Source organism: Amphiprion ocellaris, chromosome 19, assembly GCF_022539595.1.
Source record: "Amphiprion ocellaris isolate individual 3 ecotype Okinawa chromosome 19, ASM2253959v1, whole genome shotgun sequence".
Lineage (NCBI taxonomy): Eukaryota > Metazoa > Chordata > Actinopteri > Pomacentridae > Amphiprion > Amphiprion ocellaris.
The window spans coordinates 14,471,961-14,499,492 of record NC_072784.1 but is presented as its reverse complement, the minus strand read 5'-3'; the positions used below and the strand labels follow the sequence as shown (position 1 = coordinate 14,499,492).

At 39.6% G+C, this 27,532-nt stretch overlaps 1 protein-coding gene across 3 annotated transcripts in view; it reads left to right on the top strand.

The window, feature by feature from the left end:
• The window catches only part of spop (speckle type BTB/POZ protein), a 130,453-nt gene that overhangs the window by 67,031 nt on the left and 35,890 nt on the right, over window positions 1-27,532 (top strand). For all 3 annotated transcript variants that reach the window (XM_023299497.3, XM_035943483.2, XM_023299498.3), the window contains 2 exons: window positions 546-697; window positions 12,527-12,654. In XM_023299497.3, coding sequence (XP_023155265.1) covers window positions 546-697; window positions 12,527-12,654 — 280 coding nt within the window. The remainder of the gene's footprint in view (window positions 1-545; window positions 698-12,526; window positions 12,655-27,532) is intronic.

Below are 27,532 nucleotides of genomic sequence, written 5' to 3'. Positions count from 1 at the left end.
CAGATGGGTAGTTCAGGGACTGAAAGTTGAAAATCTTGCAGTTCTTTCAATTTTAACAGTTAGTCTCTATTATATAATCTTCAATTTTTAAAGATAACATGAATAAACATTTAAAAAAATGGTGAGGTAGTGCAATGTAATTTCTAGCTTTACTTAATGATTGTAATTGTTGTCTCACTGTTGCAGACACGGAGATGCAGGAGTGTGTCTTTTATGTTATTGTCACAGCATTGTAGTCGTGCAGCAGCTGGATTATAGGTTTAGTTCATAGCAGCATTTTAATTTGTTTTTGGAGGGTTTTGATAACAAAAGCTGTTTGAATGAAGATGTACCAGAAGCTGATACATTTTCATGTAATATATGAATCATTTAAATGCTAAACTGGAGTGTGAAAATGACAACAATTCAAAGCATATATCAGATGAAAATAGTCAAAATAATGTAATTATTGCATATAAACACCTTGAATTAAGGAAGAGAATCAGTAAAACTTCTTTTAGCTTTATGCGCCTCACCAGTTTGTTTCTTCCTTGTCTTTCTCTTAGGTGTTTGCGTGTGAATCCTAAAGGTCTGGATGAGGAGAGCAAAGACTATTTATCACTTTACCTCCTCTTGGTTAGCTGCCCGAAAAGTGAAGTGCGTGCCAAGTTTAAGTTTTCTATCCTCAATGCCAAGGGAGAAGAGACCAAAGCCATGGGTAAGTCGGAGTCACCAGGCCCTAACCATTCTTAACTGATAATCAAGTCAGTTTTATTTATATAGGCCTATATCACAAGTGACAAATTAGCCTCGAGGGGTTTCGCAATCTGTACAGCTTGCCGCACCATCTGTTCTTAAAGCTTGGTTTGTATAAGAAAACTCTCCAACAGGAAACCCTTTAATCTTTAATGCCGTCAGACGACAAGAGTTTTAAAAAATCGTCTTGGGTGGCACACATAAAGAGAAACTTTACAGAAATTTTCACTACCAGTTTTATATCTGCAGCTAATGTTCGCCTCAAGGGCTTACTCATATTATACCTCGTATGTTTGATATAGTTGGGGGTGATGCCCTGATGAGTGTACTAGCTGGTTGGATGTTTAAATCAGGATGTATAAACCCCTGACATTAGCAAAAAATCTTGGATGAAAAGAATCCCAGGCTAGACTTCTTTTCTGATTGGCATTAGCGGCAAAACGGGCATAGATTAACCCGAAACACCTGTTCTGTGAGCCTTAGCTTAAGTTTTCTCAGCAAGAACATCTGAGGAGGAATCTGTCTTGCAGGATGGACAGACATGTACTCAAACGTAAATAAGATATACAGTGCAGGCAATCAAGATGATAAAATTATGTTTCATAAACATATGAAGGGTTAGGAGGTTCTTTTTCCATGTGTTGCTAAACATAAGGAAGCAACATTAACACTAACCAGCACTTTGAAATGCATACTGGTCCTCATCCTTGATCTCCTCTAAATGTCCACAATTTAAATAATTCTCTAAGCTCGACATGGGAAATAAATTAGCATTTATAAATGAAAAACTTCATAAGCTGTTCTACACAGAAGTCGGCATTCAGCAGAAAACTGAGAATATCTCAAAGTTTGAGAGTTTCATAATGAAAAACTCCTGTCACACCTGTGTCTTTGGGGCACTGAAATTTGTAAATGCAGGAGGTGGGGAGTGTGTCTAATACTCCAAGTGTGTCTAATAATGTGAGGTATTGATAGCCATATGGGCTTGTGTAATCACTGCCGGTTGGATCCATTTCTAGTAAATATATAATTCAAAGTAGCATGGGGCAATTTTGATTTTAATTAAAAAAGACCCAACCTTTTTAGAAGTCTTCGTCCGCCTCACTCTCAGTTGATGAATTGGAAATGAATGTGCCTCCAATTCCTGTTTTTTTTTCTTTAATTAGGTTATGTTATGGGGAGGAAAAGCAAACTTGTGTGGAATCGAATTAGTGAGGGCCAGATGTGACCGCTTCCTGGTTATCAGGCTTTCTGGCTGCCTCCCTCTCTCCCAGTGCCCTGCAGCATACTGTACAGGAAGCATGGAGGAGGGAAGACGGGTGGGAGGCAGGGAGAGCGAGACGAAGAGGTGGGAGGCGGAAGTGTGCCTGAATCAGAGGCGTATGCAGTGGAGCTGTGTACAACCCCCTGCGGTGCAGGTTGTGTAGAAAGGGAAATCTTTTTTCCTGCTGAGAAACATTCCCTCATGTGAACTTTCATTCCCTCATTTGCTCACTTAGACACCTGTCTTCTCTTTTTCACACTCTCAAATTCATTTTCTTACTCTTTTATGCTTTTTTAAATTCTATTTCTGTGCTAGTCTCGCTTAGCCAGCCCATTCTGGCGTACATAATGGTCTTGCTGCACCTCACTATCATTCTGCTATAGGGGAGAAAGCTCTGGCTTGTTAGTGCTTCTTTAAACTTCGGATGTGCTGATCAAGATTATTACTCCGCCAAGGAACGTAGCAAAATTATGTGACGATTGGTGTATGTTTGTCCTTTCATCTGTTTGTCTGTCCATGCGCAACATTACTCAATAACAAAATAATGGATTTGGATGAAATTTTCAGGGAAGTTCGAAATGACACAAAGACCAACTGATTAGATTTTGTCAGTGATGCGGCTTATAGTCTGGATCCATGGATGTGTTAAAGATTTCCGTATCATTGCGAGATTGAAGTGGGATTGCAATCATGTGATTGTCAGCTGCCTGCTAACATACGCGATTGTGATCCTATTACAAATCAACCACTGCAGACTTATCAGGACTTCTCTGTCGGAAATTATGCAACGACTGAGCAGCCTTGGCAGAGTACTGCACTCTGAGTGCTTTTCTTGTTATTTTTTTCCTCCTGATTCGACCCTAATCATTTACTGTTTAGTACCTGAGGTTACTTGATGCCATTTTCCTTAATAACACACACTTTAGGTATTTCTAGACTAACTGTAGTACCAGGTTTATTCATTCTGTTTGATACTGTAGTGACCAGAGGGGACTTTCACAAGTATTAAATTAATCTGAAATACACTAGGACATTGTTCTTCTGTCTTCGTGAGAGATAAAACAGCAATCTATGTGGCTGGCTTCACATGCTGAGATCAGGGATGTAAACATAGAATCAGGCTTAGCCTCCTGCTGACACCAATCAGTTAAGAACTGCTGTGACATTCTTTCTTTAAACCAGTCGCAATCATCTTGAGCAGTCAAATTAGTGACCAGGGGAAGCTTGTTTTGATGGAAGAGTTTAAGTGCTGCTTTGAAAACCTCATGATTTGATAACTGGTGAAGCCTGCAGGCTTCACTTCTGGAAGAGGTCAGTAGACTCATTAAAGCCCACAGACATTTTGCTAGAGGGATGTGGTTTTTGCAGAATTTTAATTAATAAAAAAAATAACCATTGTATGTGCTTCATCCACAGCAAATTCCACCATTGTGGAAAATTGTGGACTTTTACATTTGCAGAACAGCCTTCCATATATTGTTGCCATTAAATATTTCAGGAGATATGTGCACAATAGAATACAGGCCAGCAGTTGTTTTCTGGATCTGTATTGATGTACCCTGACTGCAAGGTTTTCACCTGGTCCTTCATGACTGGATAACTGGTACTCAGCAGGGAAGCCTGATTTTACTTTAGCTCTGGAGAAGCTCATTTCTCTCTAAACTACAGAGGATTTACTACCAGGATGTGGTTCTTGCAGAACTTTTAAAAACCAATATCACTGTATGTACTTTGTCCTCAGCAATTTCCACCAGTCTGGCTTGAAACGTTTGCAGAAACATTGCCAACAAATATCTCAGGAGATTGTTATACAATACATACAGGCTGGCAACTTTTCTTTGTCCATGTCCTGAGCTGTACCATTTTCTGGTCCTTCATTGTCATTGCCAATAGGGATGCTAACGAAAGCATTTTTTTCATGCAGTCTGCCTTTGTGTAGCCTTGAAAGTGCAACTGTAGACAACTGACCATGCTTTGAACAATGGAACTTCTTTCATGACAAGTAGGAAAACACACAAGAACACTGCTGTTAGACAGCAAATGTTGTAAACATATTCTTTGTAGATCTTGAGAACCATTCACTGTAAGAATCAAACAGGCCTACCTTACTGAACAATTCATTTTCAAGGTGAAGGTTGCTACTCGAGGATGTCGTTTCCTTTATTGAAGGGAATTTTGAAAAGTGGGGAGGAGAAAGCTGCCTGAAATCAGCAGCGAATGCCCACTTCTTAATTTTCAGTGAGAGACTCAAGGAAACTTTCTCTCTTGGCTTGTATAATGTAATCTATTGGAGAGGGTTTTTTCGGTGGTAATAAACAGATCTTTGAAGAACACAACTTCACTGCTTTGTGAGCATTGCTCCCCTAAATGACCTCAGAGAAGCCTGAACGCAGCGACCGTCGAGTAAAGTGATGAGGATCTCATTTTCCTCCCCTTCTCTCTTTTTGTGTCTCAGGGGGCTTTCGGCTATAAATGGTGTGCTCTATGGTGCACACCCCATCCCATTCTTGCCATATGCCCTCCTCCAATCTTCCCACAATCTCCCTGGGGAGACCTGGGCTCTCCTCTTTGCTCGCCTTGTGACTGGAGAAAATTACCCAACTGCCAGCATATTTGTGACAGTTTAGTGAGCACTCCGTCTAAGAATATGGCAGTAAAGATTGCTCTATCGGTTCTGGATCATTTAGAATCCAATTTAATCCAGGCCTCCAGGAAAAAAGGCCAAATAAAAACAAAGTGGCTTAATTAAGAAAGCCGAGTGGCTGAGGACTGTTTATGTGGCAGGACACTGCTTGGCCTTCGTGCACGCTTTCCCCCTGCAGGGGCAATTTTTATTACAATGCATATTAAGTTGGAGTTTTTAAACCACAATAGTTAGTTAGAGAATTTCGAAAATAGTAATGAACTCACTGTATTGAAATGTGTCAGAGAAACATTACTGCCACTGACACGTGTCGAACTGTAGCTGATGGAAATCCTGCACTGAGCCAGACAGCTGAATAACTGGAGGTTTGTGTTTCAGCTGTTGGTCTGAATTTGTGTCTTTTGTAGCTTTTTGAATTTCTGTCATTATATATAATTTTACATGGACTCAGAGCTGACATAGATTTTGGTTTGTGGTGATGTGTGGAGTGATGTATACATATTTAGAATTAAAACAGTCCCCGCAGTGCTGAAATGAGGAGGTATAAATATAGTCCAAACTTTCCTGCTGTACTGTGATGGCAGATTTTGACTGGAAAGCTTGACATTATCTAATGAAACACCCCATCCACATCAGTCAGCCCTTGAGCCCCCCACTAGAGAGCGTGTGTCTGAGTCTGGATCCTCTGATGGTCTGTACTTACTAATGGAGATAGATTCAGGCAGCAGTGGATGCCCGCCACCCTCCTCCCTACACCGTAGTTGGCCACATCATTTCTCTCCCCGGCTTAATGTGCTGGTTCTCTCCTCTGAGGCTGTTGGGTGGGTTGTAAGTTGTCTCTTGACACCCTCTCCTCTCTTTCCTCCTCCTTTTGCCAGAGAAAACAGCTGCCCCCCTGCAGACTCCTGTTCTGACAGCTCGGAGAGGAGAGATGGAAAGTTCGCCTCCTCTGCCGCAAGCTGTTTTGTATTCAAATAGTCTCCATGTTAAGTCTCCCCTACAGACAATGGTTTTGTTGTGTTATAGCCAAAGGCTAAGTGAGCGTCTGTGTGTATGAGGTGGCTGGAGAGTCTAGTTACAGCAGGTTTTTTGGTGTGGTCTTCGTTTATTCTGCAGCTGAAGATTTGGCGTGTTTTTTGCCTCGTCTAATTGAAGCTCTGGGTGTGAGCTAGTCAGAGTCTGTTGCCCTCAGTAACTGATGGAGGTGATCAGGCATTCTGTGTGGGCGAGTGCAGCCCAGCTAATAGAGTAGGAGCTATTGGTCAGTCTATACATAATCAGATGCTATTGACATTGGTAGGAAGAATGTTAATAGACATGTTTGTGCTGACACAAAGTTATAGAGCTCAGTCTTCAATAGGGATTAGATTTTCTTCTCTGAAGGACTCTGTGTCACTTTTTTATGTGTATATGTCTGCTTATATGTCAGCCAAGTAGAGTTAGTGCACTGTACAAATTCAGACAGTAGTGAGATAAATATACACTCATGAACAGCTGATATATTTGAGCACTTAGAAAAATGTTGTGCATGTTGATCCAGGTTATTTAGAATTTTTGTAAAATAAATAATCAAAGAAATGTACTTTTTTAAAATTTATGGCATAATAACTGTGTCGTACTGCACAGAAGACACTTTTAAAGTTCTCTCTAAAACAAATGGCAATCTCCTCTGTTTCTATAGAGATGCAGGCATTTATATTACAGTGACAAAATAAGCCCCCAGTGAAGAAAAAAAATGTGGCGGGAGCAAAAAGATGTCAAGAAAGTGCTCAGAGTTCAAAACATTGAAATGAGGGAGCAGACTTGTAGAGACACATAATTTGCAGCTGGTCTGAGGTTCTTCCTCTGAGAAAAATGTAATTTAAACTAATTTTCTGCATTTTTACACCAAATAACCTCTTGGATTAAGTCAGAAAGCAGCCACCTGGAAATTGCAAGAATTTTTCAGTCTCAATGTGACCCTTTTAACTCAGCAGAATAAGAAGGTACAATGTGATCGGTATAGCGAATGTGACGTCAGCAATTGGTTTGTGAACTACTATTTTTAAACCTTGAGTCTGCCATTTGTTTACTGCCATATGACTCTTTTGAAAGCAGATATAACAGGTGAGAGGTTGATCTGACTGAGACGATGATACAGTAGCGAACTGTCAGCTACAAGGTAGCTCAATGCAAACTGTTTTAATTCTAGTTTCCTCTACCGTAATTTAGAAACTGAACATCATTCTGAATTCAAAAAGTCTTTAAAGTAGTGACTGAGACCATAAAGTCATTAGGAAAATGTTTAATGAGGTAACAGATCAAGTAAGAAGGAGCGTAATTTTTGTAGACTTTTATACTGTCGGACTTCTTTCTGCAAACAGACAAGTCGCCCCCTGCTGGCTGTTAGAAAGAATGCCGGTTTAAGGCTTCACTTCTGAGATCTGGAGGCTACATCCATCTTTTATATACACTTTGTTGCCATCACCAGAAGAGCCAGTGACTGAGATTATTCTGAACATGTATAAAAATAAATACAACAACCAAATTTGTCAATATTTTCCACTTTTCCTCCTACTCGTCAGAATAACTCACTGCTGCAAAAAGTGGGACAGCAAAACCACAGCTGTCCTCCTGATTAATTGATGCACTGTAATAAATTACTGGTACTGTAAAATCTGCTGCTTTTTTGGAGTTCAAGACAAGAATGATCATTAACAATAGGCTATTGTAAAACTGAGAGTGTGAATAGAACAAAAATGCTTGTTTAGACAGACTATAATAGTTGCAATCTTTGGTATATAGAAATATAGCTTCTCTTATCCTTTGTTCTTAGGTGTTGTAGTGCATTAATGCGTTACTAAATAAGATGGTAAATCTCAAATCTGGATCATAAATATTAAAGATACATTGTTTATGGTGTATGTCTCCAGTAAACAGTTCATACATTTTAAAAGAAGATAAATGTTGTAATTTATTGGTTATGTTGATTACAGTGGCAACATCATATAAATACAGTATATTTTATGAGAGCCTAGTCACATTATTAGATACCAAACTTATATATTATACTATAGAGTACTTTAATCAATTATACAACAAGTTATTTAAAGCTGTTTTAGTAAATCACACTTTTAACACCATAAAAATACTGTAAAAATACTGGCGGCCACAGCTGCTAGCATTACTGTTATTTTATAGGAGAATTTGTAACAGTGTGGGAATGCGTTTGCTCCATTTGCTCATGCATCTATATTTGTACTGACTGAGGGTTTGTCTGTTGACTCGTGCACTGATTTCCCTTTTGCATCAATATGTTGTAAAATATATAAGTGTGGTGTGTTGGTGGTCATGAGCTACGTCTGGGGATTTTCTCCAAGTTGAATGTGTGAAAGATAAGGCCAGAAGAGTGACAGACAGGAAGAGAGATGTTGACTCTGGCTGCTGTGTCGGCTGTTATTTTTCTACATGCCAGTTCGTCTTCTGGCGACCTTCTCTTTCTGTGTGCCAACCGTGCCCCTGAGCCCACCGCCTGAATATGGATGCCCTGCTCACTTAAACACCCTGGCATCGCTCCCGCTTCCCTCCTCTTCCCTCCTCTTCCCTCTGTCTCCAGCTCAGACTTCATTTTTCTCACCTTCCTCATCACCTTCAGTCGTTTTTGGGCTTTTTTGGCAGGGTGAGAAACTTCACTCTTCCATGCTGCTGAACTATAAACCGCAAAGTGGTAAAAAAGTCAAGAAATGTTCTTTACTGTGTGGTACCTGTAGCTGTCTGCATTGTAAGTGTGATTTTTCACACAAATTCATGATAATTTTCTTAAAACATCCATGAGATCTGTGCAGTGTACTTCCACTAAAGTTGCCCTGTGGCTCCTGTCTCGAATCTCTTTTTCATGCCAGGCTTTTCCATCACACGTGCTTTTTTCCCCCTGTTGGATATCTCAGTAGCGCCGACCCCCTCCGCCGCTGCCCAGCTCTTTTTGGTATTCTGGCAGAGTGGCCGCACTCCCACCACAGCGGCCAGCTCGCTGAAAGAGTGAGCACCAGCGATTTGACCTGCAGTTGATTCTCTGCCAGTGCAGGTTTTCTGATGCGCCACTGGAGATGGCAGCATGGCATTAGCTGAGCTCAGCACACACACATGCCCTCATCATGGTCGCCGCTGCCTGTATGCATGCACACGTTCACACAGTCGCCTCGCTGTCACGGCTGAGCGCTGAAGAAGTCACACCTCTCTTCCTCTTCCTGCCCGAGCTTCTTTCAGCATTCCCTCTCACCTCTTCTCAACACTTGGCTTCCTTCTCCCTCCATCTCTCTCTCTGTCTGCTGCCAGCCTCTCTCCTCACCCCCGAGTTTAGCTTTAGATACCGCCACTGGGGAAGTCCTCACTCATCACTGCTAGCCTTGTTTCATACCCAAATAACACAACTTCACAAGTGGTGTCTGTGCCTCAGGACTTCACCTGGGTCTCACATACCAGGTCTATCAAACATGCTTAAAGGACATGAAAGAGTGTGTGAAAGTCAGCAGAGACTTAAAAAGACTTTTCTAAGATTCCTGCGAAGGATCCTCGTTTTACTCCTTTGTGTCTCAGCAGCTACAAATGGCACAGTGTATGAAGGTCACAGAAGTTTGACTCTATTTTACTCAGATTTACTGGAGATATCGTTGGTCTCCAAGCTCTTTCTGAATATGCTTATATTCTGTTCTGCACAGTGACAGAACGATGAATAAAGTAATGTTAAAAGCAGAGTGCATGGATTTGTACATTTTGTGAATTGGCTTGCATTCATGCTTTTTGTGTGTGTGTGTTTGCATGGTGATTCCTGTCAGCTTCTTGTGCGTACGCAGCCTCTAGAGGCAGGGGATTACAGTGAAGGGCCCCCTGCATGAGCGGTGGTGGGAGTAACTGCATATGCACTGCACTCCTCCACCAATCCCCTCTTTGGCTGCCTGGTCTCTCAGATCCAAACAGGGGATTTGACGCAGGATCTTACAGCAGCATTGACACTTCATCTTCGCGCTTCCCACTGTGATCTGTCAGCAGATCTCCTGTCGGGATCTCTACGCAAGAGCAGCCTGAAGGGAAGTCTGTTTGAAGTACCACGGCTAAACGCATGTAGTGTGCACACACTGCAGAGCTACGAGTCTGAAAGGTGATGAACTCTTGGTGTGTGGTGAAAGTGTAGCTTAAAGCCAACTCCATCAGATTTTATCAAAGGTCTGTAAGAAGAGACTTCATTTAACAAGATGTAAAGGTTGTCTTTATCGTTTTTCATTGTCTGGCATTAACAACTGAATTGAATCTGAATTGTGAATGGATATAGATTGTCTGCATGTTCTGCAAAAGTTGTAAATGCCACAAATACCAGTGATGAACTGGAGTGCTTAATAAATGCAGAATAAATCTGTTAAATTAGGCTTAAAACATTTGTATAAGTTTTTGTGGTGAGCATTCATGCACCTCAAGAAAGCAGAGGTTCATGCTTTTTGGGTTGTGAAAACTTTTTTACTATACTACAGTACTTACAGTATCTCTTTCTGAACACCTGTCAAGGACATCGTCGGTTTATACTTAAAGCAAATAACGATTTTCTTGTAGCATATCAAGGTCTAGCATAGATTAGATGGTAAACAAACACTCAAAACATGGCTCTGGAAGTCAATGTGTTTTATAGGGGAGAAATGGGCAGATGAAGACTTGAGTGACCTTGACAAGCAGCAAAACTCTAAGGCTGAAAAATGAATTCCAAACTGCAGTGTATCATATGACCACTTGGGGCTAGTTCCAAAAGTGAGTCAGTCCCCATAGACCTTAATGTTAAAATGCTCAGCTTCACAGCAGAAACAAACATGTTTAAAGCCTGTTACAAAAAATGGTGTCAGTCTCTATAGTTAATTCCCTCTTTTATGACAACTGTGCAGGAAGTTAATTTTTATGAAACTTATTGATTTAAATTGTATCGAGGGTTAAAGTTATACATAATTAGGGGCATGATTGTTCTGAGTGATACATTGGGGTCATTGCAGGACAGTACATGGCCTATTTCAGCTTCATTTATGTTCATCTTGGCAATGCTTGATGGCTGGAAAACTGCTGCTTAGTGAACTTAAAGGCAACGTCACGGACGACTCATCCATCTTTATATATAGTCAGACAACTGTATCGATGTCGGAGTGTTCCTGAAATGGAAATTCTTCTGCAGTAATCCGATGGTGATTGGGTGTTGGGGGAAGTCCTGGAACAAGTTTGATCTGCCGCGGCTACACCTCTCAATTTACAGGACTTGCCATTTACAGGATCTGCTGCTACCGTGTTGGTGCCAGATACCACAGGGCATCTTCAGAGTGCTTGACTTGGCGGGTCGGAGCTGCTTGGCAGCCGAAGGATCAACAGCAGATTAGGCAGGGGTGGCCATAATGTTTTGGCTCATCAGTGTATACCCCCCTCTATGAGCTGCCTGTTTGGTTTGCATACATGGTTTCTAATTAGGTTCACGCACAAACACTGATTTGCATGCAGCCCTGTGAAAAAATGTAGGCTAGAATTCAGATGTTTGCATTCATTCTGCAGCACAAATTTACAGCCATAGAATTATCTTCAGAAACAAGAAGAACAAGGAATAGATGCTCTGACCCACGCAGAGTCTAATATTATGGATTCAATATGGGATTACATGAAGAGACAGATTACGCTGAGGCAGCCGACATACATTGAAGATGCTTGGAGCAGCATACCTGGTGATTTTAGTCATTGAATCTTTTGTGTGTTTTTTGTGAATTTTCTCCTGTATTGAGTTTCTGATCCATGCCAATACAATGCAGGAATCCACATACACGGATGATTGGATTTTGATGGCATCATGTATGTAGGACCTCCTTGGAAGGTTCTGGATGAGACAGAAATGAAATGAAAAGACTTGAGAAGTGAATTGGTTTCTGGTGATTCCTTTGTAGCTTGGGGTGTGTTTCCCTGTGTAGCCATGTAACCTTTTACAGTGCAAGATGCATATAAAACAGACATAAAGTCTAAAGTTATTACCTTCATCATGTTATGTGGTTATGTCTCATAGGAATGGACACAGAAAGGGTTTATCACTGAAGTTCGGCTCCTCTGATTCAGAAATCCCAAAGTAGTGCCCGAGGAAGCGTTTTTCCTCTCATTAACAAAATGGTGAATGATGTAATTCCACCAAAAAATGGTGTTACATCCCTCCAACAGAACTCCAGCTACTTGCACAATTTATGTGTTAGTGCCTGCTTCTCCTTCTATGTGCAATTAGCTTTAATTTGCTGTGATCTCTGCAGCAGTCATAATTCATAGCCATTACGTTTTGACCTTGTATGTGAGTATTTGTGACTGTTAGGTGACTGTAGAAAGCTGCGACCGCCTCCACAGTGTGACTGTTGTACACACAAGAACTCCACCACCTTTCCTGCGTCTTTGTAGTTCAACTGAGTGTTACAGAATCCTTCCTGCCACTGTCAGAGATAATTGGCACTCCATAAACACATGATAATTGGACTGCTTTGATCCCTGCAATTTCTCACTTCTTGGCCAAAGAGGCACAGCCGTTCTGTCTCATGTTTACCACTAGTCTTTATGTGGCGGCGAGAGGAGAGAGGGAGTGAAAGAGGGAGAGAGAGAGAGAGAGAGAGAGAGAGATTCTGTTTTCTTCTGAAGTGTTAAAAGCTCCCTGCAGGCATTACTTCCTGCACCCAACCTCTTTCGCCATTGTTCCTCTGCTGCTTATGGCCATGACTCATAACAAACTTTCTCTTTCGCACACACATTCACACACGCAGAGCTTAATCACGTTGTGAAAGTCTCCAAATAATCTTGTTTCTCCTTGTTTGTCTATGTGTGTTTCCTCTCTCTTTTTTTTTTTTTAACCTTTCCAGAGAGCCAGAGGGCGTACCGTTTTGTCCAAGGGAAGGACTGGGGTTTCAAAAAGTTCATAAGGAGGGACTTCCTCCTGGACGAGGCCAACGGTCTGCTGCCTGATGACAAACTAACACTTTTCTGTGAGGTGAGTTCATTTGAACTGAGGTTATTTGTGAGCTCGCTGTGTCCTCGTTTCGAAAAATCTTTCCAGGAGAAATTCTCAGTGCAGCCTGCACATTCACAAACGGTAATCCTGCTTATATTGTGGGATCAAAATTATCATTCATCGGATTCAACGCTGCAGACACAGACACCTATAATTAACCAAATTTTGATGCCGAGTTGTGTGTACACTAGCAGAACTCTTTGGATTAACCCGGAATATGTAATTTTATTAAAATCTAGAAATAATGAATGCTGTTGAAATATCTAAATTTCTTGTTTGCATTGGTGGTTTTTGCCTCGGAGTTATCACAACTGTAATTTGGGTTTCACTCATCTTTTTATTCAACACTACCACTCATTCTATGTCCCTGTTAGTGAATAATGTATGTTTTTATTGGTACTACATAGCCTCTGGGTTTAGATCTCTCTTTCATCACTAACATACAAGCTGATTGTCATTCAGGCTGCATGGTGACTTGGCTCCGATTCCTCTGATCCAAAGCTGGCTGCTGCTCCTCATTGAAAATTCCCTTGTTGTTTTTCCGCTGTAACACAGGGGGCAGCAGAGGTCAACTGTCCTCCCTCTCGTTCCCCTCTGCTCCTCGTAATTGAGCCAGAGAGCAGAGAAGAGGTTAAACTTTCTGGATATGTTAATGCCTTAGTTGTAATGCATGCACCCATAAATGTTTAAAAAGCATGGCAGTGGCTGTTTAAAACAATTCTAATTAACCCTGCGGGTATGGAGGAGAGCATGTCTTGAAGTTTTCCCTTTTTGTAGTGGTGCAGTGTGCAAGTCTGTTTAAAGTGTTTCCAAACTGGGCTTATTGACAGAGGGGTAGGAGGGGCAGCGCTGCCTCTCCAGAGCCATGTGGGATGGGGGGTAGTGTTGTGTGTGTGTGTGTGTGTGTGTGTGTGTGTGTGTGTGTGTAGGAGTATCTTATGCATATATTGTGTGTGTGTGTGTGTGTGTGTGTGTGTGTGTGTGTGTGTGTGTGTGTGTGTGTGTGTGTGTGTGTGTGTGTGTGTGTGTGTGTGTGTGTGTGTGTGTGTGTTTGTGCAGGCGTGTCTCGTTGGGACATAATTTTGAGGATGAGACTGTTTGCTGGAGAGGATGAGCAGGAAGAGAGAGGGATTAGTTACCTTGAAGGGCCCTCTCTCCCTCAATTCATCCCCTCTCCTGGCAGGGAGGAGGCGGGGTTGCTGGTTCAAGTCCTCGGTGGCCACTTCCTCCCCCGTAAAGATCTGTTGTACTGTGGTAATTAGCTGGCTCTGCTGATGACCAAGCGAGGCAAGGCAAGCCTGATTTATAGAGCACATTGTACACACAAGGAAAACATGAGTGTGTTTGCTATAAAAACAGTGTAAACGGAAAGCAGATAAATAAAAGAGGCAGAGAACATTTTCAGGTTTTATGCTGGAGGGTCATCCATTCTCTGTGCCGTTTTTGTAGACATGATATCTAGGAAATGCCTCAAGAAATTTTTTTTTTAGTTTTGGCTCAAACTAAGACTCAACGATGAATTGATTAGAATTGATTAGACTTGGAGATGGGTCAAAGTCACTGTGACCTCATGCCTGTTCACATCTCGTGGTCGTGATATGTCAGGAGCAACTGGCACAAACATTCTTTAGACTCAAGCATGAAGCGATTTGGAATTTAGTGGCTGAAGGTCACTGCGACCTCACAGAACACATTTTTGATCATAACTCAGGAATTCATGTGCTAATTGTGACAAAATTTGCTTCTAGTAGGATGAAATGACAAAATTATGACATTTTCTATTAAAAACTTCACTGCATGCCACAAACTACTCTTTTTTTCCAATTATTCGATTATCACGATGGTTTATTAGAAGGAATATTCTGCCAAAAATTCTTCTTAAAAAGTTTCTTTCATTTTGACAAACCGCATGTCAATGCACAAAGTAGCACAGTATGAAAGATAAGCAAAGTATAAGACTGTAAAGTTAAACCTGAACAAAAGGGCTCATTATTTGAGTAGTGAAACTCCAAATGAAATTCAAGCCACTGTTAAACCTCTTAACAAAGAGGGAAAAAAAAGTTTGTTGACACTGTGGATATTTTAGAAGCATGGAGCAACTGAAGCAAGTAATTTTCTCCTCATAGTGCAGTTGAATTTTGTTTAGCTTCAAATTCTACGAAACTATAACTGACTTCTCAGCACAGACATCATCTTTAAAACATGTATAGTGAGTTTACTGGATGCCATTGTGAATATAAATATAAATATTTATTTTTTCTCTGACAACAGAAAGAAAAAAATATGTCAATGAGAACAGCTTTATTGGGTATTTCACTGTAATAAAATACAGGATATGTGAGCACAGAGAGCAGGAGCGAAGCAAACAGATGTAAAGTTTAAAAAAACATGCATGTAGCCCTACTTCACTGCGACATCATAATGTTCTGCAAAAACATCTTTCTGACCATTATTAAACTCCACAACTCAAGAACAGAAGGAGAGATTTTGACCACTTTTTGGCTCAATACTGAATATTTGACACTAAACTTCACCTTGAAACTGCATAAACTTTGCCTGCTGCTCGGCTGAGAAAATATGTGAGGAAGGCACGTTTCAGATTTTGCAGTTTCTTTGCAGAAAAATCAATACTTGAAGCATTGTCTGCTGTCATGGCTACAAGTTTATGTTCTGTCAGAATCGGCTTTATTCAGATCCTTCAAAGTCTTCGCTACATATATTTCATGAGTCTGGACAGACGTGGATGTAAACTGCAGCTTGACTGGCTGTCGGAGGCATTCAACCTGCAAGGCTGCAATTCTAGTTTTTGAAAAATACTCACAGATCCAATGGACATCTCTGTGTATCTACCAACTCTGGAAGCATTTAGCAGCATGCCCACAGATGACCCGAGACGCATACAGAGTTTATATTCTCAGAGAAAGCAAAAATGTTTGAAAATGAATTCTAAAACATACTGGAAGGCAGTGTGCTATAGAAAAAGGGCAGTCTGGAAGTGGGATGTTTTGTGCAGCAGTGATGAAACTGCCAATATCGAGGTCTGGTTGTGTTTTCCACCAACACGTGGGCAGGACAGTTGGCAGGGCTGGTTATTGGGTGGGGTACGGCGGGTGGCTGATGGTAAGAAAGTGTGGAACGGGTGTTTGAATCTCTTTTCCTGGTCCTTTTCCATGTGAAAGCGATGCCCAGTGTTTACTGTCAGAGACCTGGCGCCGCATTCGTCCAGATGGTCCCGTCCTGCATCTGAGAGAGCCCCATCGCCCCAAAGCCCAGCTCTCTTCCTCTTCTCTCTTCTCTCATCTCTTCCACTTTTCCTCTTTTCCCCCTCCATCTTATCTCTCATTCAAACCCACTCTCCTCATTTTTCCTTTTCATGTCCCGCTGCCTCCCACTTTGAGCATCGGTTTCTTACTTTTTCCTCCCCTCTGCTCTACCTTCACCTCTCTTCCATGTCCCTTGGCTCTCCCCTCTGCTCTGCTTTGCCGCTTTTCCTCCCTCTTTGCCCTCCTTCATCTCCTTTATTTCTTTCAGCTTGTGTAGTTGGGTGTCAAAGGGGCAAAAAGGCTATGAGGAGAAGCCAGATCGCTGTTGGAGGGGGGATACTGGCTCAACCTCTCCTTATGACCCTTGGTCCCTGCGCTCGGTTCAGTTGCCTCCAGAGACATTAGTAATTCAGATTTAGCACAGGAAATCTGGCTATGTGTCATGTCAGAGAGGCCCTAAACAACACCAGCCGCTACTCGCTCTTTCTCCTTCTTATTCTTTGTGTCTTTCTTTGTCTCGGTCTCTCTCTCTTTTTCCCTCTCCATCCCTGCCAAAGCACTGCAGACACCTGCAGGTATTTAATGAGGAGATAGCTCCCATTAAAGGTGCTGCGTTGGCTGTCAAAAGAGAGCAAGAGGGACAGTGAGAGATAAAAAAAAAAAAGGAAGGAAGGGAAAGGAGACACCGTGAGAAAAGATTGAAGGAAAGGCCTTCTCAGAAAAAAGTGGGCACACTGGGTGGCATCGAGCTGCAGGGATGCGGAGCTGGTAAAGATGACTAATAAAGATGATACGGGGTAAAAACAAAAGGCCAGGATTGAATTTAGTATGAAAGAGAATGTTTTCATCAGGATAAGATCTTCTTTTTTGTCTTTTCTCCTTCTTCTTCTAATGAGACGCAGAGGTAATTGGAGGGTAATCCTCTCACTCTTTCGCCGTCAGCACCGCAGGTAACCTCTAGCTTTAAGGTCAAACCATTGCTACCTCGCTGTTCAGGCTATAGATAATGCAAATGCTTAAACTTTTCCTGAGTAATAGCAGACACACACGTGTGACGCCCTGTGGCTTCTTCAAGAAATCTCGACAATTTTAGGCTGTTGCGATTTGCCTGCAGGCAGAGTTGTCTTGACTGACAATGTGAGAGTTACTACAGTGGAAGTCTGTTTTGATTGACTAAAGGGAAAAGAAGGGGTTGTTTTGGGAGGAAGGAGTTTATGGTGAAGTTACTGTCAGTCATCTTAAATTGGCTCGTGAAGGCAAAGGAACACAGTGGTCCACCTTTAGTCAGTCAGAAGTAGAGCCAGAGAGCTACTGCTGCTGGACACATTGGGTTTATTTCACAGAGGAGTCTGTCTTCTGCCTCCATGGTCTGCTGTGGCTTCAGGAGCAATGTACAAGATGGACTATGATATCCTCTGTTTGACACAGAACATTACTCTGTTTCAGGGATTTACACAACACATCTGTCTCCTAAAAATAATCTTCCTATACAACTACTTAACTGCATTCTGAATTCACAAATACGTTTAAAATGACATATATTTACCTTTTTTTTATTACTTTACTATTGCTACTTTTCAGCTAACCGCTCTGGTAACCCAGAAAATGTTAGGGAGCCAGTAAATATGTTGTGAAAGGGTCCTACTTTAACCCAAATTGTGTTACTTTCCTAAACCTAACCAAGTAATGTTGGTACCTAAACCAAGCTTGTAGCAAATAGCAATGAAAACCGAATGTAAATAATGAGTCAAAAGTAAACTGGAGCCGAAAAATAATAATCCCACATGGGATGCGACTGACAGTTTCCTGGTTGAAAGATCTGAATGAAACTTTTGTTAAACAAAACCCTTATCAAATCTTAGGTATAAGGACCAATCTGGTAACCTAGAAAATGGAGGAGAAGCTGTGAAAGAGCCAAATTTGAAGTTTTATTGCATTACTTTCTGCAACCTAATCAAGTAACTTTGGTATCTAAATTTAACCAAGCTTCTAAACAAGTAGTTGTAATTGGGAAAGTCTCAACCAGAGTGTGACATATACTTAAACTTAATCACATAGTTTTGGCTCATAAACCTAACCAAACAATGACCAAAAATGAAACTTGAATCGAAGAATAGTGGTTCCACATGGGACACAACCCCTTGTCTACTGAATGTCCTTAATGATTTTTTTTGTTACTTGGAAAACTTAAAACTATAGTCTAAGAATAATGGCACTATGTGGGAGAAGTACCCAGGCCTCTTTGATTCAAGTACCTATGAAACTTTTGTTAAATGAAAGACTTCAAGCGACTTAAATGTGAGATTAATGGTCCCACATGGAATGTGAATCCTGATCTCCAGGATAAAGGTACATTTGCTGACGTATTAAAATGGAGAAGAAGCTTCAAACTTGTTTGTGAAAGAGTCGACTTTTAGCCCAAACCGTGATATTTTCCTAAACCTAAGCATGTAATGTTGGAACCTAAACTTAACCAAGCTCGTAACAAGAAGTTAGCATTGAGAAAATTTCAAGCAAACTGTGATATTTCCAAAAACATAGTTTTTTCACATAAACCTAACCAAACAATGAGCAGAAATTAGGCTTAAATCTAAGAATAGTGGCTTTGCATGGGATGTGATCCCTGGCCTCGTGGATGAAAGTCCTTAACAAACCTTTTGGAGTGCAAACGACTTAATGAAACTTAAGTCTATGAATAATGGCCCTTTGTGGAACAAGTACCAAGATCTTTAACAAAACGTTAACTAAACGAAAGACTTTATGAAGCTTAAATCTGGGAAAAATGGTCCCATGCAACACTTGAATAATGGTCTTCTTGGTTAAAGTATTTTTTCTCGCCTGTGAAAATGGAGAAGCTTCAAACAGGGTGTGAAACAGTTGTGTATTAACCCAAACCCTGATATTTTCCCAAACCTAACCATGTATTTTTGCTACCTATGCTTAAAAAAAAAATAATAAGCAAAACTGAAAGTAAACAACAAGTGAATAAATCTGAAATCTAAGAGTAATGGTTCCATGTGGGAGTTGAACCTCAGGTCTCCTGGTCAAAAGTCCTGTTGTTGACATTGCTGCTCAATTACAGTTTGATTCCACAAGGTGGCCAGTGACTAGTTGACTCTTAATAAAGGTATGTTTTGTGGTACATGCAACGATTTTGATATTGACAAAACTGTAGCCAGTTTCATTATAGCTGTCATTATTTGAAAGGACGATCTAATTCTGAAAAGAAAAACATGTCATTCATCTAATTTAATCTGTAATATCAGCTTTAAAAGAAGCATTCACGTTTATGAGCCAAACTGGAACCCATTGATTTTTGTTTTTTCATCCACGATCAGGCTGAATATTTTGTCCCTGCAACAATCACCACAATTCACCAGAGAGTAAGCAGAAGAAGAATGGCTGTTGATAAAGACTGAATTGGCATTGATTTTACTGTCCTTCCATTCACGCAGCAAACACTTGTGAAATTGAGAAGTACTGCATATTTGGCTGCTGTCTGATCTAGACATAAATTAACCAAGAAGGAAGAGATGAAGTTTTCACTTGGGGATTTTTTCAGGTTCTGTAAACATCACTGGGAAGAGCCATGAGAAAAGAAAAAAAAAGTGGGTTTATTAGACAAGTTGGCGCATCTTTATCTGCAGCAATGTGATGTCTTTCAGACTGAAACAGAATATGTGGAGGGGATTTAATTGCTGGCGGAATTTAAATAAGATCCTTATGGTTTGATTGGATACATCATAAATGCTGGGGACTTAATAAATTTAGCAAAAATAAAGAGCCGTAGAGATAAGATAAGGACATGAAGACGATAACTTGCATCTCTGCTTTCCTCACCTGTGTTTATGATCAAGAGGAATGAGAAATTATGAGACCATACCACATTCTTTGGAACTGTAAACAGTGTATTGGCCAAATGACTGTGCTAGTTGTAGGGTTAGTGTCCTCTAGCTGATGGTGAAATTGGGTCGTGTGAAGATATGATAACTGAAGTTACTCCAAATCAAATTTGCATAAGTGATCATGAACCTTTCTGAAAAGCTCCCGCAAGGCACTGTCTGAAATGTGGTCTCAAGAGGATAGGATGTACTGGGGCTCCACAAGCTCCAAAGCATGGTAAAAAACTGCGCTCTCCACACACATGTCAGAAAATGTTTTGTAGATGAGCTGCAGAACCTGTTTGTCCAGGTAACCCAAGATGGAGCCTCTTAGTCTTCGATACTTGGCGACCCAAGAAGGCGTTTAGTCAGACTAGAGCCAGTTTAGTGTTGGAAAGCAGAGAGCATTGTGACGGTTTAGCTCACAATGAGCACCATGACAATAACTTGTGTGACACTTAAGGACCTCCAGCCAGAGCTCGTGTTTAGTAAAAGCCAGGATTTACTAGGACAGCATTCCTATATCTTAGTGGTATATTTAAAAAATATCAAGAGGTAACTGAACAGTTAACAAAGAGGCATTAGAGGTAAGAATCTGTATTTTTCATTTTACTTTGTCTTAAAAAGTACACACAAGTTGGAGATGTCGTTCAAGTCCTTAGCTTAAATCTACATTTTGAGAACCCCCAAACTCATCAGTGGATTTGAAAGGCATTATATATTTTTAAAAATCAGCATAATTCCACCATTTATCACAGTGAGAAACTATAATAACAGAGAGAATCGTTGGACAATTTTTGAAGTACTCATCTGCGTTATGCTATTCGGATGGAAAACTTAACCAAATAAAAGTTTTAAATTGTGATATTTCCCTAAGATCACTTTTTTGATATGTCTCATTATAAATTTACTAAAAAACTAAAAATTCTGCACCCCTCAGCACCACTGAGAAGCCATTAGTAACTCAGCTGTAACCAATAGTCAAAAGTTCACTAGCTTTTCAGTTGAACTTGGTGGACGTTACAGGCAGAGACAAAGTTGCAAAGTGAACTAATTTTAAAAGTTCGTTTATAAAATGTCTATATGTAGAGCCACTGTTTTCCCAGTAATACCTGTGGCCACTAGGAAAGATACTGGACATGTTGAGTCCAGGTTTTTACACTTTTGTAGCGTAAATAATCAAAGAAATGTAACTCTAGTTGCTTTTCTCTGGCATTATAACTTTGTCAAGACATTCTAAAAATCTCTCTGCTTCTTGCAATACTCATGTTGTTTCCATAGAGCTGCATGACTTTATATTGCAGTGAATAAAAACGTGCGATGGAGCACAAAACAGCCAGAAACTGTTTGGCGTTCAGAGAAATAATTTAGACAAAATAAGAAACAGCAGTGTGAGCCTGCAGGACATCCTTTGCGGTCACCAGTCACGGTTTCTCATGGACTTCTATGTGAGACATCAAAGGGCGATGAGTGCGTTTGTGAGGATCAGCGCCTGCACGTCTACACTGAAAGATTGACCCGATGTTTTCCTCTGGAGTGGTCTATCTTCTGCAGATTGGCCATATTTGACGTGATTTACTGTAATGTCTTGTGACTGGCTAGCTGCTCGGAAGTCCTTTCTTCGAGGCTCCGGCGCTGCGCCCCTCCTATGGCGAGGTGGCGGTGGGAGAATAAATGAGCGGGGTGCTGATGTTCAGCTGTTTCCTCCTCTTCCTCATGGTGTTAGTGCGATTCGCCTCTCCTGTCGGTGGGTAAGCACTTTGCCGGGTGACAGCACCCATCCTTCACTGGGCCCTGCCATATGCTGTGCTGCTGTCAGAGGAGAAGACTGCAGATGCTCCAGCTGCTCTCCCTGCACACTGAACAACGCACACACATCAGCAGCCCTGTGCAGGATAAAGAGGCAGAGGTGGGAAGAGACGAAGGGGGAAAGAGATTTGGGCTCAGTTAGGCAAAAAGGGGGAGCCAAAGATTTCCTCCATAAGTGAGAAATGAAGTGAAAGACATTGTTTTGTTGTGTAAAGAGACGAGGATGCATGAGTGAACAAGTTTGTATTTGTAGTTTTTTTGAAGTAGTTTCACATTATTTTAAAGATTTTTCCCCTTATTGTCAAATTGCTGATAATAACCAGCAAAATCACAAACAAAAATGTTAATTTCCATGTTAAAGAAAAATTAGCGCTGTAAATAATGTCTATGTAAAAAAAATAATGTTTTCACAAATAATAATTTGATTCTCAACAAAGTTTGACTGTAAAATTACAAATTTTTTACTGTATTTCATGTGAAAATATTATTTTACAGATATTTGCCTTTGACTAAAAAAAAAAAAAGAACCCAAAACTGTAAATAATGTCCATATCAAAGAAAGCTGCACTTTTACAAATAGTATTTTAGTCTTTTACAGTGTTTTACTATAAAATGACATCATTTTTGCTCCATCAAGGAACGCGGCAGAGTTATGTGACGTACGTTTGTCTGTGAATCTGTCTGTGCGCAACATTACTCAAAAACAGAATAACGGATTTGGAGGGGAAGGTCAGAAATGACACAAGGACCAAGTGATTAGATTTTGGCAGTCGTGCGGCTTACAGTCTGGTTCAACGGATTTTTTAAAGATTTCTGTATCATTGCAAGATAGCGGCATGGTGTCACTGTAACTATGACAACAAGTGAACGCTACGTCAGCTGCCTGCTGATGATCACGATTGCAATCCTACTAAAAATCTACCGCTGCAGACCTATCAGGACTTATCCGTTGGAAATGATACAATGACTGAACAGATTTGGTGGAGTACTGCACTCTCTGAGTGCTTTTCTTGTTTTTACTGTATTTTTAAGTATTATTATTTAACTGTATTTAAGCAAAATATGGTTATTTTACAGATATGAAGAAATATTTATAACTGTTATTTTATCAGTTTTTAATAATATCCAGTGAAATAAAATACAAAACGATATTACTTTCCCATTAACCATAAAAAGTACTGGACAAAACTGTAAAGTCCACATCAAAGATCTATATTATCATAAATTGTAAATGACACTCTTATTACTATAGTTAAATCAGGAGAAAACTTTATTTTCCAGATTTTTGCAATTATTTTACAGAAAAATTCTGTATATTAGGACTGAAAAATGGTAAATATTTTTTCACTGTTATTTTACATAAACTTTTCAATGAAATTACAGATAATAATTTGTAAGATCACTTCAAAAGTATGAATTTACATTTTGACTTTGAAAAAAGTCCACATAAAATATATATTTTTACAAAAAGTAATGTTATTTTAAAATGTGTAAAATTACACTATTTGTGACATATGTGAATCAAAAGCAAAAAATACTATTTTACAAATATTTGCTTTAATTTAATTAATTATTTTATTAAAGATAAGATAAAGATAAAGATAAAGTTCTTTATTTCTCCCCACTCCAGGGGAAATTTACATTGTTACAGCAGCTTTATTTACAATATATACAAGGGTGAAAAATTTTTTTAACAGAAAAAATAAAAATAAAGTTTAAAAGTGCAATGATGTGCAGTTATTATTATTATTATTATTATTATTATTATTTATTTATTTATTTATTTATTTTTTAATTTTTTTAATTTATTTTTTTTACAGTTTTTGAATGTTGCGGTATTCCATAATTTTTTTTACATGTTTTTTCTGGTAACCTTGCTGCCAGATTTATGCATTTTTTTTTTTTTACAGTTTTTTTTTTTTTTTGCAGTGTAGTATTGGATCATTAGGATGGAAATACCCAATCAAAGCCTAGAGGCAAACAGTGCAGTGCTTGATCCTCCCTCTTTTTACTATGATAGGTTGTTAATGTTGGCAGCCGTTTTTGAGCCACAGTGGATCCTTTTAATTGATACTGCTTCTGCAACACCAACATCAACTTTCTTTTATATCTCATCAAAAGCCCTTTGCCTTTCCCTGGGTAAAGACAGCAGAAATTGAACAAACAGGCAACTTTTTTTTTGTTTTTGGACAGCTTATTTATTTATTTTCTTTGTCCAAACATTTCCTTCAAGCACTTTAGATTGGGCATCAGAGTCTCAAAGCTATCAGTTTAATGTCTGTGATCTTCCAGCAGAGAAAACAAAACTACTTAAAAAGAGACCCAAATGGCCGCTGCTCACAGAGGCTCGTGTTAGCTGCCAGTGGTGCTACTGAGTGTGTGTCTGCATGTGTGTGTGTGCACGTGTAAGAACAAAGTTGGCTGAGCCCAGTCCACAATGCTGGTTCAGTAGCTTCACTTCAAATCATGCATGAAATATGCCTCTGTCTGTGCAGATTCACCCAAATACCTCTGTGTCAATGTGCCTGTCTGTGGGCCGATCCATTCAAATTCACACGGCTGGGTCCCTGCACACAGTCGCTGAAGTGACCGCCGCCACACATGAATGGATACATACAGTGGTGGGCCGATGTGACCGGAGAACCAATGTGGCTGAACAATCACTACAGTCTGGTTAATGCCACAGGTTTACTTGGTCAGAAGTGCAAAAGAGGAGCAACTGTTGTGTCGGTTTACTGTGCAGCAGAGAACTCGAGGGTGTGTTATCTTTAATAAAATCAAACCATTTATCAGATTCCCAAACTGTAAAAACAAGAAAAATATAGATTGTTCAACTTTTCAATAGTTCTTGAACGACTCTTCTGTGATGTGTTGTTTTGTGCGGAAATAATAACCAAATCTAAGCCAAAAATAGAGATATTTCATCATTTTAACCAACAGTCATAAAACAAAAATTCAAAAACATTTATAATAAAATGCAGACTGTGTTTTCAAAGAGCAGAGAGAGAGAGAGAAGTACCCAATCACATACAAAATGTAAGTAGTAAAATATCTTTAAAAAATGTGCAGAAAATCTGACACACCTTGAGCTTCTTATGTGCAACTTTTGGTTTCATCCGAAAAATTATCCGAATCCGAGCTTAAAATTGTGATATTTCATCCAAATCATTATACTGTAAGTGCTTGGTTTAAAAATTCACCATAAATAAACTGTACGCTAATCAGATTTGGTGAAAAACGAAAAAATCTACGCTCCTTGCCGCATCTGAGAAGCTACGAGTGATTCGCCTGCGACTGACAGTCACATGATAAAAATTCAGAAACTATTCAGCTGAACTTGGTTGAACTGCAGGCTTTGCTAACACAGAGTACAAGGAAATTTGTATGGAAGCAAATTAAAAATGCAAGTAGTTGAATATCTATAATATGTAAAGTCACCATTTATTCTTCCAGTTTTGGTAACACCTGTGGACACGTGGAAAAATGTTGTCCATGCTGATTTTAGCTTTTATCACTCATGTGAAATGAATGATCAAAGACATTGTACTCTATTTTTTTAATAGTGTATGACAGTTAAGACTGTGTTATACTGCACGACAAGCATCTTTGAGTTCTTGCTACTACTAATCTGTTTGAGCTGTGTCACTAGAAGAGCAGAACTTTAAATTGTAGTGAAAAATGAGCCCTCAGTGAGAAAAAATGTGACAGAACCAAAAACCACTCAGAAACTTGCTAATAGTTCAGTGGGTTACAACCAGGCCTGCACAATACTGAAAAATATTGACATTCTGTTATTGAATTTTTCTGCAAAATGTATTACAGCATGAGTGGAATGTACATGGGTCATTCCAGAATTGGAGGACGTTTTACGTCCTCCCCATCAAATTTCAAATAATCCTTGTACAAAATACTAAAACATGTAATTGTTGTGTAAATTTACTTGTCCTGAGACTACATCTAAAAAAAACTGGGAGAAAAGAATATTTGAAAATATTTTTAAAATGCCAAATAAGTCTGGAGTTCCCCCTAAAATGCCATTTGTGTCTTGTCCCACCCCACTAATGACCAAATTGGATCTCAAATGAAACAGTTAAAACGGAATTTAAATCTCCTTTTTTTCATTGATGTCTCTTGTAATTGTAGAACATTTTTTTAATTAACATAATATTTTAAATAATAATTGTTATACATTGAATGTGTGTTCCACAACAACCCTGTTAGCATACCCTTTTTAGCTGGTAGAAGAAGACAAAAACAGTGGATCACGATACGCTGGAATTTACATCCTCAAACAGTTTTTCAAAAGAATGGGTCGAGTAAAGCTATGTCCTCTCTTCTATTCTTCCTATTTTCATAACAATTTCTAAAAGAGAAGGTTTATTTTTCCAAAGTTTTGAAGCCCAAATGTCCTCCAATTCTGGAATGACCCACAAACTGGAAGCTGCAGTCTGTGGCCGACGCACTCCATTCTGTCGTCCACTTGTTCAGAGCTGCAGCCTTGTACCGTGTTCACCACTTTGTTGTTTTACAGACTGGACGTGTCTCATCAAAGCCTCAAACAGCTCCTCTCATCATCACTGCGATGTTCCCTCTTGTATGAAAAATGCAGTTTGCAAACGGCGTCATGTCAGTTGTTAGTTCTCATTAATGAAGTGGATTGTCAGACTTGTGTAGAGTAGGGCTCTATTGTCCAGCTGGAACACAAGAATGTTGTAGCTGCACATGACAACTCTATTTTTCTGTTTTTCACACAGCTCTCGAATGGCTATATGAGAAAAATGGGTGCTTGATGGTTTTGCATCCTGCTTGTTGATGTTTTTAAAACCCTCTTTGGTAACTGTATTAATTGGCATCATGTTCTTTGCGAGGTGAAAAGTTATCGCATCAGTGATTTCTTTCTGCCGTTCATAACCTTTTGCATATGGTGTAACACTCACGAAGGCATCCAAAATAGTCTTCTGATTGGGATGGCACTCAGAATTGGGGCTTTTTCACTCGAGAAGCTCTTGTGGTGCTGATTTTAAATGGTCAGATAAATTATTGTGCTGTTTTCTTTGGTGCGCAACAACTTGCAGACATTGCGGACAACTGAAGCTGCAGCTGTTTTTGCAACTGAATCTTCCTTTTCAGTGTTTTTTTTTCTTTTCCTTGCTCATTTTCTTGTGCACATGCAGAGCCTGCATGTTAGTAATACTTTGTATCTTGTCAGTAGAACAACAAAAACACAATTATGAGCAACTGCCCCTCAATGAAAGTGCAAATTAACCCTCCTGTTGTCTTCATTTACGGGCACCAAAAAATATTGTTTCTTTGTCTGAAAAAAATCCAAAAATTCAGCAAAAAAATTCCCCAAATTTCTGATAATTTGCAAAACCTTCAGGAAGAAAATTCCAATAATTCCTTAAAAGTTTCCCTTAAATTAAAAAAAAAAAATCCTCCAAATTTGGCAAGAAAATTCTTGTAAATATTTTCAAAAAATGAGTAAAACTCTTCCAAAGAAAATCCTAAAAATATCTAAAGTGATTACAAATATATCAGTAAAACTTCTAATATTTTCTTTCAGAACATTCACAGAAAAATCCAGCGAAATTCGCTGGATTTTGGTTGATTTTTTTGTGAATGTTCTTAAGAAACATTTTTAACATTTTTTTTTCCACCAAAAAATGTTCAAAGATTTCCCAAAAATAATGAAAATGTGGACATCAGAAGTTTCACTGTGAGAATATATTTTTTTCCCCACATTTTCAAACTTGAAAACGGGTCTATTTTGACCCGCAGGACAACAGGAGGGTTAAACAACTGACAATGAAACCTGCCATACAGAGCCAGAAACCACAAGTTACATCAAAGACAAAGTTTAAACTGAACAGAGTTTTTTGGTGGCAGGTTTATTTTCTTCTTCGG